The 13298-nt window shown below is 38.5% G+C and overlaps 1 protein-coding gene across 1 annotated transcript in view; it reads right to left on the bottom strand.

Moving 5' to 3' along the window:
* Positions 1 to 4438: 4438 nt before the first annotated feature.
* The window catches only part of CRPPA (CDP-L-ribitol pyrophosphorylase A), a 184359-nt gene continuing 175499 nt past the window's right edge, over positions 4439 to 13298 (bottom strand). Inside the window, exon 10 of the mRNA XM_065399871.1 lies at positions 4439 to 4543. Coding sequence (XP_065255943.1) covers positions 4439 to 4543 — 105 coding nt within the window. The remainder of the gene's footprint in view (positions 4544 to 13298) is intronic.

Genomic DNA, 13298 nt, shown 5'->3' with positions numbered 1-13298 from the left:
CTTGAGACAAACAAGAGGAAATGCCTTTGAATAGCATTCTTTCACTACCAAGTCATACAGAAAAACTTCCATTTAGTGAACCATGTATTTGAATTCCTGAGTTGGAAAGATCCCAATAACACATTATAAAAAATAAGATGGGGATTAGGGGTACTGATTTCCTTGTCAAAAGAAGCATAGAACAGTCAGGTAGGTGTCTTTAAAAGGATGAGCAAACAAAATCACTCTGAACTGCTACATGAATCTCTGCAACAAATTTTGTTTCACAACCGTTTATCCCCTTCATTGGGCCAAACCCTGGCTCTATTGAATTTAGTGGAAGTTTTATCAATCAATTGAATTCATTTAAATTCACCCATTTAGATGTGTGTTCAATCCATCTAAATTCAGCGCCTTCCACTTTTAATTCAAACAAAGTATTCTTAATCACAGATAAAATATGATGACGTGAATTATTCAAATCACTTGTTTTAAAAAAATAATTTTCAGTAAGAGGTGACATACAATAGGAGAGCACAAACTAGCAACGGGGAACCTCAAATGGTTTTTGAAGCTTCTGTTTGGATAAGCACCAAAAAGTCTATTTTCACGTGGATATAATGCTAAATGTGCCCCAAACTTAAAGGTTTGTGGATGCAGAGTTTTGTTGTTTAGTCCATTATAGTGAGAGAGTCAGCCGCAACCTTCACGGGTGAAATCCTGGCCCCCGAGGGCAAAATGGAAGTTTTGCCATTGATTTCAATAGGGCTAGAATTCCACTCCCTATCTGGGTGTTTCTTTATTATGTTGCCTTCTGTGGTTTTCATTCGTGTAATTTTTTTTCAGGGAAGCAACCAAATGTAATTTTCAAGCCAGATGGCCTGGAAATATAATGAAGATCAGAGTAGAATTTTTTCTACCAAATGACCTAGCAGACTTCAAGTTTTTACTTTATTTTCAATTGTGACAAGCAGGTTTGTTTCACTGTACAGATATATTACTATTATTCTGTCAATTTTGCAATCATTATAATAATTACTAGGGTCAGATTCTGAAACCCTTATTCACATTAAGTAGCATTTTACCCAAGAAATATCATTGGTTATTACTTGAGGGGTAAGGTGAGTAGGAGTGGCTGAATCTGGTTAGTGTATTATCTCTGTCTAGATTTTCAAAGCAATATGGGTTGCGACTGATTCACTAAAGTCAAACAGCATGTGTACATATGCCAATTTTTTCATTTGTATAACTATTTGTGAGCTGCTGTGTGTAGATAAAAAACAATCAACCAGTTTCTTAATTTCACCGTACCTATTTATTCGTACTTTAGATATTAACATTCATGAAAAAGGCACCACTTAGATTTGGTTTATCATTAATATCATTAATTCAATTTTGTTTCATTCATTCCCACAGAAGCTTACTATTTTACCATCTGTCTCAATAGCTTTGCTTTCGTAATTTTTACTTTCTCCATGCTAGTTTACTGGCTGTTTATGGATTGTTTAAAGAGAAACAACAGCAATAATATATTAATAGCACATCAGGGAAACCTGTTCTTTTATCCTGCATTTCAATTTAAATAAACATTAAATCTATACTGAGAACCTGAAACTTAATTTACATTGTTTATTTTCTTTGCAGGTGCTGCTCCCAAATAGCCCATAGAAAATCGTTTTTCATTATACAAGTTTATTGCATGAGAAATTTTCAATTGTATCAAAACCTGTTTAAAATAAATAATCAGGTAAAAATTACAACTGAATAAAAGTGAGATTGACATAATTGACAATTTTATAATGATAAGTCAGTTTGCTCACTACAGCGCTTGAATTTAAGCACAGTGGCTATAATTACTGTAGATGTAAAACATAAAGGATTTTTTCTTTGCTTGCTTGTTAGTCCTGGGGAAACACATCATATATTTTGTGTTAGAGCCTTTCTACATATTACAGTGAAGAAGCAGCAAAATAAGAAGACACTAGTAATTTAGGTGTTTGCAATCCAACTAATAACTTATATCACGTCTTTTGCAAGCCTGAGAGATGAATTACTGCATCAAACTCAATCTATTAGTGTCAGATAAACGTGAATTTGAAAAGCTTATTCATAAGTGAATGCAAATAATGTAAGCTATTGAGTTTCTCATTTGTTTAACTAAACTGCATAGGTATTCTATAGCCATATATGGTGCTAACACAAATGTATTTGTTGTATAATGTCAAAGAAGGACAAATGATTCATATGTGATAATTATAGAGAGGGAAGAGGAGCAAAGGAGAAAACAGCTTATAGCTCTTTTATACAGGTTTCTGTATTGAATGAAAATGTCTGCTCTGGATGAAAAACAAGCAGTCATAATTATTTGTTGTACCTTGTAATGGAGGAAAATTTGGCTCAACATCAGTTTCTTAGCAGGATTTTAAAGCAGAGACACATGTAGTTCATCCGGTGTCTCAGAGTACTCATTAGCAGAGCGAACCCAAAGTAGATTCAGATTATTATAAGACCTTATCTAATGCACCAGATGAGATCTTCTGGAGCACTTAAGCCTCAGAAGACTGTGCTTGGGACTTCACATTAGGCCAATCTTCTCTTGCACCAGGTTTAGTGCAAGGGCAAAATAAACCCACCATCAAACCATGATCCGTGGCCAGGACTGCACGTATAGCAAGTGAGCAGAAAGAAGTATGCAGATTTTACCTGCTGAGACATGAAGATTGTATTTAACATTCACCTTCTCTTCTCAACCAAACCTTCTCCCACTCACAGGAGACCATGCAGGTAGTTGAATTTATTACAGCCTTAAGACTGCAGTAATCTCCTTACCTGGCACAGCTGGGACTCCACAGGGAGAGAGAAGGAAGGGTAGTAGGCAGGGATTGTTTTATTTTTTGTAAACAACTGTGTTGGCTATATCTCATTGGGCTGTTGCGCTGGGGAAGGGAGACATCCAACAGACAGTGATGGATGTTTGGGAGGGCTCCTTTTTATCAAAATTGTGGGCCCCCTTCTTCACAGCTTGTGAGGTTTGCCTAATAGAGAAGGGGAGATCACCACTCTTCCCACCTGAATGCCACTGAGACAGGGAAATCTTTGACGCAACGGGGATCTCCTGTCTCCTTTTTCTGGCTGAGACCCTTGAAAAAATTCCTCATATGCCTGTAAGTCAAGGAACAATCTTCCCCCTTCTATGACCTCAGAGGTGCAGTGCAATTCTCCAGCATTATGCCAAGGCCCAATTGCCATGCTGACAGACTTCATCCCTGCGAAGACTGCAGTGACAGGTCAGCAGCAAAATGCATTGCATGGCTGGTTTCAAGGGGAAATTTCCCCTTGGAATAGGAGCCATCTCTAAGCCTGGAGATGGTGGGAGGTTCATGGGAGCACATGTGGGGCAGCCACTTATGCGCTGAATATTTCACAAAGTTCTTGTTCCAATTACAATGAAGTCAACAAGAGTTCCTAAGAATGTAATCTAACCTATTCACAAATTGGGGAAACACAGTACCAAAAAAACATGAAGACCGCAGGGGGTTATATGCTGCCAGAAGCAGTAGAGAAATGTTCATGTTAAGCTAGTGGAACACTTGAAAATATTCAATGCAGATAAGTGAAAACTTCTTATTCTACCCTCCTCCCTAAGCCATCTTCATTTAAATGTCAAAACACCCTCCATGCATTAGCAGTTATAATACTGTCTTCCAGATGATGGTGTAACAAACACATATATCAAACAGAAAATCAGAGTGACACAAAAACTGAAGAAGCAGCTCAATTATTTAAGAAGAGAGTCTTTCTTCTGTCTTATTTCTCCACTACCATCAGAATTGATAAGCTTTAAAAATAATTAGTTCCCACTACAATGAATTCCTAATTCTGCACTCCCAAGATAGGCTATTACATCTCATATGGTATGTTCAAATGTATTTTTAAAATTTAATCTTCATTCTCTGGGGAATGAGGACCAGCTCCTGAAAACACTATCAGGATACTTTCATTAAAGTCAAAGGGACTATGCCTTGTATTAAAATCTAAACCCAATAGTAAATGCAGGATCAACCCCTCAATCATTTTCATGTAAAGAGCACCAGTTGTGCTTTAATATCATATATGTTATCTGGTTGAAAAGAAATTTGTGCTTAGATCAAGTGCTTCGGACATGAAAGGACTAAATAGCATCATTCAGTGGTAGTTTTTGAAATGATTAGTACCTCACATATAATGCTTCAATATAAACACTTCAAAGTAGAATACCTGGTGCACCTCAAAGCACCTTCTATTTCATTTCCACTTGCATCTCAACACAATGTCAGACTTACAGTTTATGCTGATAAAAGATCCTAAAACCAAACTTTGTAAGTCTAGTGATTTTGTCACAGAGTAAAATGTTTCAAGAACATTGGTAAACACATGATGATAAAGAAATACTTCTGATAGCTACAAATGATTTAGTTATTCATGCTACCAACAGCTGGCCAATCAGCTCTGGGTTTCTGTCCTTTATTAATGCAGAGATAATGGCAGCAGCAGAATTTATTGTCTCCTGAAGCTTCGGATCATCCTGAAAGAAAAAGGAATAGCCTGTGAGCAATTATGAAAAAAGTTAATCGCACTTAACACCCATTTTAAAATATGCACAATCAGCTTATGACTTCTGACACAAATTCGAAATGTGTTACATTTACCAGTACAAAAACCTTCCAAAAATGTTGATTGTATAAAAGAAAATGTCGTACTAATGTCAGTTCTCCAATCTATACCATAAAAAACATCTGTAGACAGAAATAGAATGTTAACAAACAGTATGCAACACATTTTAATTGTTTCAGGTTAATGACATGAGATCGCCTCAATTAAGAGATGATCCAAAATGAAACCTTGTTTCCAGACTCCCTCTTCCCAACTTGTGTTTGAAAACTGAACATAACTACAAATTCCGTATGCAGCTTTCCAATAGGCAGAAGCAAAACCCAGAATCCTAATACCCTCACACTTTAGGGTTTGGGAAATCTGGATCCAAATTTAGGTCCAAATTAAACAAAGCATTTAAGCACATACTTAACTTTAAGCATATGCTTAAATCCAGTCCTATTCAGCAAAGCACTTAAACATGTGACTTCAATGAGATTTAAACATTGGGACCTTAGTGATTTGAGTCTATCTTTGTTCAAACAATCAAAGAAGTTAATCTGTTCTTGGTAGGCAAGTATAAAGGCCAAAAAAAGGATGGTACAACATAACTGGCACTCTAGTACGATATGAAGCGCCTTAACAGGCAGTGGAGATCAGTTTTTCAAAGGGAATTCAGTCTGGCTTCCAAATTGTCCTAATTATATGCAAATAAAAAGCCAAATCTGTATGGACAATTAGTATCTCCACCTGCACACTGATTAGATATCAATGGATATAGCCAGCAGTAAGTCATTGGTGGGAGTGATATGCGCGCAGCCAAGGCCAGCCCTAGACCAAATGGCGCCCCAGGCAAGGAGCCATGTTCAGCACCACCCCTCACTTTATTAAACTTTTGAATACCTTATTTTTATTGCATTTGTAGCCCATTTAATGACTTTGATTCATGATTTGCATGCATGATTTATGCGTACAAGACAATAAATTTGCACGCTAGAATCTGTAAATCTGTATTAATTTATGCCACATATGCCATGCAAATAAAAAAAAATGGTTTCCTCTAAGCTTGTAGAAACTTTTTAGTATTAAGAATAACTGAAATGTACCAAAATCAAAAAATTGAACCAACATTGAGAGGACCAGTATTAAATAGTGTTACAGTAGTGAAAACAGACAGTATTAGTGAGAGCAAAAGTCTATGTTCTGCAGTCAAAAAGTCAAACATTACATGCAGAGTATGGCAAAAGTAGTAAAAATATTTCTTTTATACTGTTTCATAGATAGGGGTTCAGTAGATATCTCTGGCATTAAATATGTCCTTTATTAGTTGCTACTTACACTCTTCAAGCAAGTCTGAAAGTCTTCAAGTCACTCTCACAATAACACAATAAAATAAGGTTCACAATATCGCAGCTGGGCTCTTACTTCACTTCAGTTTGTTCTTATATCTCACCGACTGACTGGCGATGCCTTGCCCCTTATATACCTGCGAGGGCATGGCTGACAACATTCTAGGAGGCTTGAGGAAAACGTAGTTCTCAAAAAGTCTGTAAGGTTCCATGAGATTCCACAAACATCCAGAACATTCTAGGAGGTTAGTGAAAAATGAATCCATATATGGAATACCTGAGCATGTTACTTCAAACATTCTATTTTCCCTTTTGTTGCTAACAACAAAAACAGCATTCTGAGCCTGGCACCACCAAAGCCCGGCATCCCAGGCAGTCGCCTGGGTCACCTGCCCCTAAATCCAGCCCTGTGGAACAAAAGTCAGATTTCTAAAGAGGATTCAGAAAAGAAGATGCTGAGCCAATGATTATAGATGGCATGTTCAAGAAACCTGAGTTAATGGATAGAGGGAACTGATATAAAGGTGAAGATAGTCAAGTGCTGGCTTTTTAAGGAGACGGACTACTGCATGGGGAAATGCAGAATGAGTATACAAGTACAGGAGTTAGACGTTAAGAGTAAGAGGCCTTGAAGTCTAATTGGGAGTGAAAGGAAAATGGATATTGGCCAGGGGGGCAGTGGAGAAGCTCACTGTTTTATGCTCATTTTTAAGAAAATGATGAGAACCAGGGCAGAGAGGGAAGTTGTAAGAACTGGAAGAGGGGGTTTAAAGAGAGGACTGAAGATAGAGAAGGGGTGCTTGGGGTTGTAGTTTTAAGTAGGGCTGTCAAGTGATTAAAAAAAATAATCACGATTAATCACGTGATTAAAAAAATGAATCGCGATTAATTGCACTGTTAAAGAATAATGGAATACTTATTTAAATATTTCTGGATGTTTTCTACATTTTCAGATCTATTGATTTCAATTACCACACAGAATACAAAGTGTACAGTGCTCACTTTATATCATTTTTATTACAAATATTTGCACAGTAAAAAACAAAAGAAATAGTATTTTTCAATTCAACTAATACAAATAATGTAGTGCAATCTTTTTATCATGAAAGCTGAACTTACACATGTAGAATTATGTACAAAATAAATAACGACTCAAAAATAAAACAATGTAAAACTTTAGAGCCTACACGACCACTTAGTCCTACTTCTTGTTCAGCCAACTGCTCAGACAAGTTTGTTTACATTTGCAGGAGATAATATTGCCCGCTTCTTGTTTACAATGTCACCTGAAAGTGACAACAGGTGTTCTCATGGCACTGTTGTAACGGGCGCCACAAGATATTTATGTGCCAGATTCACTAAAATTCATATGTCCCTTCATGCTTCAACCACCATTCCAGAAGACATGCGTCCATGCTGATGATGGGTTCTGCTTGATAATGATCCAAAGCAGTGAAGCCAGATGCATGTTCATTTTCACCATCTGAGTCAGATGCCATCAGCAAAAAGTTGGTTTTCTTTTTTGATGGTTCATAGAATCACAGAATATCAGGGTTGGAAGGGACCTCAGGACGTCATCTAGTTCAACCCCTTGCTCAGAGCAGGACCAATCCCCAGACAGATTTTTGCCCAAGATCCCTAAATGGCCCTCTCAAGGATTGAACTCAGAAGCCTGGGTTTAGCAGGCCAATGCTCAAACCACTGAGCTATTCCCCCCAGGTTGAAGTTCTGTAGTTTCCGCATTGGAGTGTTGCTCTTTTAAGACTTCTGAAAGCATGCTCCACACCTCATCCCTCTCAGATTTTGGAAGGCACTTCAGATTCTTAAATCTTGAGTAGCTGTAGCTATCTTTAGAAATCTCACATTGGTACCTTCTTTGCATTTTGTCAAATTTGCAGTGAAAGTGTTCTTAAAACGAACAACATGTGCTGGGTCATCATCCGAGATTGCTATAACATGAAATATATGGCAGAATGCGGATAATACAGAGCAGGAAGCATGCAATTCTCCCCCAAGAACTTCTGTCACAAATTTAATTAACACATTTTTTTAACGAGCATCATCAGCATGGAAGCATGTCCTCTGGAATGATGGCCGAAGCATGAAAGGGCATACAAATGTTTAGCATATCTGGCACGTAAATACCATGCAATGCCAGCTATAAAAGTGTCATGCAAGTGCCTGTTCTCACTTTCAGGTGACATTGTAAATAAGAAGCGGGCAGCATTATGTCCTGTAAATGTAAACAAACTTGTTTGTCTTAGCGATTGGCTGAACAAGAAGTGGGACTGAGTGGACTTGTAGGCTCTAAAGTTTTACATTGTTTTGTTTTTTGAGTGCAGTTTATGTAACAAAAAACAATCTACATTTGTAAATTGCACTTTCAGAATAAAGAGATTGCACTACAGTACTTGTATGAGGTGAACTGAAAAATACTATTTCTTTTGTTTATCATTTTTACATTGCAAATATTTGTAATCAAAAATAATAATATGAAGTGAGCACTATACACTTTGTATTCTGTGTTGCAATTGAAATCAATATATTTGAAAATGTAGAAAAATATCCAAAATATTTAATTAATTTCAATTGGTATTATATTGTTTATCAGTGCGATTAAAAGTGCGATTAATTTTTTAAATCGCAATTAATTTTTTTGAGTTAATCATGTGAGATAACTGCGATTAATCAACAGCCCTAGTTTTAAGATGATAAGGGAATAAAGCAGAGCTATTCTGTTGCACATTGGCTCATCCCAGGTAAGTCACTTTATCTGCTGCTTATCTGAGATGCACAGTTTACACATGAGCCTTTAGTCATTAGTTTGGAAATATGAATGATTGGGTCAGACTAGAATTTTGCCCTAAAAGTCCATTTTTGAAAACAGTTGTCATGTATACAGAGAAAACATGGTAATACCTAGATATAGTAACCATTTCATGTATTTTTTGATGCCTAGGAGGATTAGTCAATGTTATTTACTAGTAGCCTGCAAAATTCTCTGAGTTAAAAATAACAATCACAGCCAATGAGAACACAGATGTTTAATGTTCACTTATGGTTAAATCCTGTACTTCTTACTCAGACAAAACTCCCAATTAGCGCAGGGGAGTTCTGGATAAACAAGGAGTGCAGAATTGGCCTCATGGGGCCTGACTCTCCATTGTCTTTCATCTTGTGTAGACATTTACACACTTTGCAAAGTGGGTGTCAGAAGATGCCATTCTGGTTTTTGCCCACTTTGCACAGGTGTAAATGACAGCACAAGATGCAATGGATGGGGAATCAGGCCCATAGGGCCATACAAACATTTTAATTGTTTTCCAGATTTAGTAACACACTTCTTGAAATTCAGCAGGAACAAACTCCGGTCTCCACTTTTGTTTAGTTTGTGGCTGCAGTGTGGAGATTTGCTTCACAATTACAGACATTAAGTTTTCTAAATGGGCTTCCAGCCATATCTGAAGTTGGCCAAATTTGTATACTTTTTTTTTTTTTAAAGGAGAAAAAAAATACACCTGGCCAGGAATACTCTTAATGTTTCTCCTAATAAATCTTTCCACATCCTCTGTTGGTTACTGGATTCTATACATGTTCCTTTGTTGTAATAAATTATTTCAGTTTTTGAACATTGAAAGGAAGCGAGAGGGGAAAATTTAGCTTCCACTATTTTAAAGCAACGGACTTAAAGTGACATCGTGAGGTCCAATTTGACAGAAAAATTAGTTTTAATAAAAGCTTTTACCAAATCTACAGCCAACTGAAAGATTTTTATGATCATTTAAAAATTCCAAGGGAAAGATTTGAAAAAGAAAATCCTCTGGGGTATTTGCAACCCACACACTGCAGCAGTGTGCTGTGTAGAGGAAGCTGAAACGAGAACCTGATTAGAAACTGAGTAGTCTATTTTTTTGTGTGTAGGATGAAAGAAATACAAAACAAATAGTATAAATAATTAAAAGTAATATTGATTTTTAAAATTATTTCACTCTTAATAACCTAAGCTGTAACACAGTTAAGGAAATCTGTTGGTTCCTTTTTAATATGTTTAGCCTAACAATTTCCTTTTAAAATCAATCTTTGAGAACTATTGGAACATTCCAGTTCAGACCATCATTCCATCCAGTCTGGTATCCTGTCTTTGACAGTGACCAGCAGCAGATGCATTACAAGAATATGTAATACTCAGTATAAGTCTGGGTATATTCTAATATAACTTGTTTTATTTACACACCTATACCAGTTCTGGAATGAGATGCTCAAACAGCATGCAGGACAATACCTTCTTCCAGGAATTTCAGACCGACACCAATGCCTGGTTCCCAGGGAGAAACTCTGCCTCAAGAATAGACTCTAATCAGAGCCCAAGGCAGACAAACTCTCCTGCTGTTTGCACAGCTCCCACTTTCCTAAAGCTGCCTCTATACAGAAACTCAAATAGCTCAAAACTAACAACACAGTATGCTTTCCCAAAAGTCAAAACTAGCTTGCACACGAAGAATCAGTACTGTGGTATCTGACTGTCATATCTCCAGGAATAATCCTTTCTATTGCTCTTCCCTGGGCCTTTTCTATTTCTGCTATAACTTTTTTATAGTTACAGTGGTTAACTTTTTGGTAGCCAACCCTGAATATGGTTGGTATTCATAACATTGACTTGTGGAATTATAGGATTGGAAAGGACCTCGAGAGGTCATCTAGTCCAGTCCTCTGCACTCATGGCAGGACTAAGTGTTATCAAGACTATCCCTGACATGTGTTTGTCTAGCCTGCTCTTAAAAATCTTCAGTGATGGAGATTCCACAACCTCCCTAGGCAATTTATTCCAGTATTTAACCACCCTGACAGGAAGATTTTCCTAATGTCCCTTGCTGCAATTTAAGCCCATTGCTGCTTCTCCTATCCTCAGAGGTTAATGAGAACAATTTTTCTCCCTCTTCCTTGTATTTGTATTATGTATTTATTAATTATGTATTTGTATGATGTATTTTCTCACTCCTCCTTGTATTTGTATTATGTATTTAAAAACAGTTATGTCCCCTCTCAGTCTTCTCTTCTCCAGACTAAACAAACCCAATTTTTTTAGTCTTCCCTCACAGATCATGGTTTCTAGACCTTTAATCATTTTTGTTGCTCTTCTCTGGACTTTCTCCAATAAGTCTACATCTTTCCTAAAATGTGGCACCCAGTACTGTCCACAATGCTCCAGTTGAGGCCTAATCAGCATGGAGTAGAGCAGAAGAATTACTTCTTGTATCTTGCTTACAACACTCGTGCTATTACATCCCACAATGATGTTTATTTTTGCAACAGTGTTATACGGTTGGCTCATATTCAGCTTGTGATCCACTATAACCCCCAGATTCCTTTCTGCAGTAATCCTTCCTTTTGTATGTGCAACTGATTGTTCCTTCCCAAGTGAAGGAATGGTAATGTTATGGTAATAATGGTAATGTTATCTTTTCAGTGTTCTGCTCTATCTTTTCCTGAATGTAGCCTGATGATTTCATTGCTTTTCAGACCATTGGTGTTTACTGAGCTGATATTTGCATTGAGCCATAATGATACCTAACTTTTCCCCAAGTGGCTACAGTTAATTTGAAATCCATCATTGTTTACCCAGAACACAAACTAGAATTCAAACTACAAAAAAATGAAAAGTTTCAGAGCTCTCCTAATTTAGAGAGGAGCTAGTAAGTGAACATATGAAACCCCATAGGTATACCTTGAGAACTCCCAAGTTTCTGACACTTGCAGTGTCATTCTTGGAATTAGTGTTGAATAAAATGGGTAGTGCATCCACAGAGGCCTCAGTAAGGATGCCAGGATCAATCTAATTTACCACCCTAGTCCCAACCTACAGGCCCACAAGCATCCTTTGTATTAGTGGTACAATCTTTCAAAAATCTCATTACTGGTTACAGAAAGCCAAATAATCAAGTAGAGCTAGGGCTTCACATGGCTAGTTGCTTGAGAAGTTTAGATGCAATGTAAACCATGGCACAGAATAGGATGTAAGAACAAAACGCTCAATAGAGATCTTGTATGCAGTCCTCAATAGTTATCTCACATTATTGCCCACCCACTGTTCAGTTCAGTACATTTAGAGGATAAAATGTACTGTAGTATCCTACTCATTCAATGCTTATAGATTAAGCAAGACTAGTTCTTTTACTTAACAAAAGTTTTCAAAGTCTGATTCATAGGCAGAAATACCTTTATGAATTAATATGATTAACTTTCCCCAGGCTCAGCTGGCATAACCCAAAAACCTCTTGTCTTATTCACTGTCTACTCACAGTGGCAGATTAGTCACTGGGCCAACGGGGCCTGTGCACAGGGGCCCCAGACGACTGGGGGGCCCCCCGGAAAAAATCTGCCACCGCTGGAAGGCTGGAGCCCCGGCCACCAGGGCAAGGGAAGCCCACATGCCCTGACCCTGCTCTGCGGCAGCAGCTGCCAGATGGGGAAAGCCCCCGCCCAGTGGTCCCCAAGCCTGTCCCCAGCAGAAGCTACGGGACAGGGACCCCATCCCTGGCAGAAGCCGTGGAGCGGCAGGGCAAGCCCCTCCCCTCAATGGCCCCCAACCCCATCCTTGGCAGTAGCCGCAGGGCAGCAGGGAAAACCCCCATGCCCAACCCACTCTCTGGCAGAAGTGCCAGGCAGGCGGGGTGGGAGAAACCTCAGCACCCCAACCCTGGTCCCCTGCAGAACCGCGGGGAGTGGCAGAGGAAGCCCTAGCACCCGGATTCCTGTGCAGCATTGGGACTGGAGGAGCTCTCACTCTCCATTGCAGCCTCAGGGCTGTGGCGTGGGGACAGAGCTTCTCCGGTCTTGGGGCTGCAGTGGACGGGGGGTGGGCAGAAAGGAGCAAAAGGGGTTGTGGCGCTGCAGTGGGAGAGAGAACCTGGGTGGAACAGGGTCAGCCCCGGGGAAAGGGCAGAAAGGGGTGGGGCTGTGGGTTCGGCCACAGGCAGAAGGGGCAAAACAGGGGCAGAGCTGCAGGCGGAAGGGGTGGGGAGGGGCCCCCACTTGCGCTGGTCCAGGGCCCCAGGAAACCTTAATCCGCCTCTGTCCTACTCATTTCATCCAGTTGATTTAAGTGAGTCTCTTATAAAAACTCTTTTCTTTGCCATTAATAAAAGGATTTTTTGATTGTTGAAATGGATGACTAACTACATTTATATACCAAGAACAAAACTTTTATCACTTTATTTTTTAGTACATTGAAAAAGAAAGTACTTAAAACATTGCCAACTTTATAAATCATAAATCCATATAACAAAACGTTGATTCCAAAATAATATCCACTTTCTGTCCATTGTTAAATAGTAAAAA

Source organism: Emys orbicularis, chromosome 2 (assembly GCF_028017835.1).
Source record: "Emys orbicularis isolate rEmyOrb1 chromosome 2, rEmyOrb1.hap1, whole genome shotgun sequence".
In the NCBI taxonomy this organism is placed as follows: Eukaryota; Metazoa; Chordata; order Testudines; family Emydidae; genus Emys; species Emys orbicularis.
The sequence above is the reverse complement of the archived record's forward strand: the minus strand, read 5'-3'. Positions and strand labels throughout refer to the sequence as shown.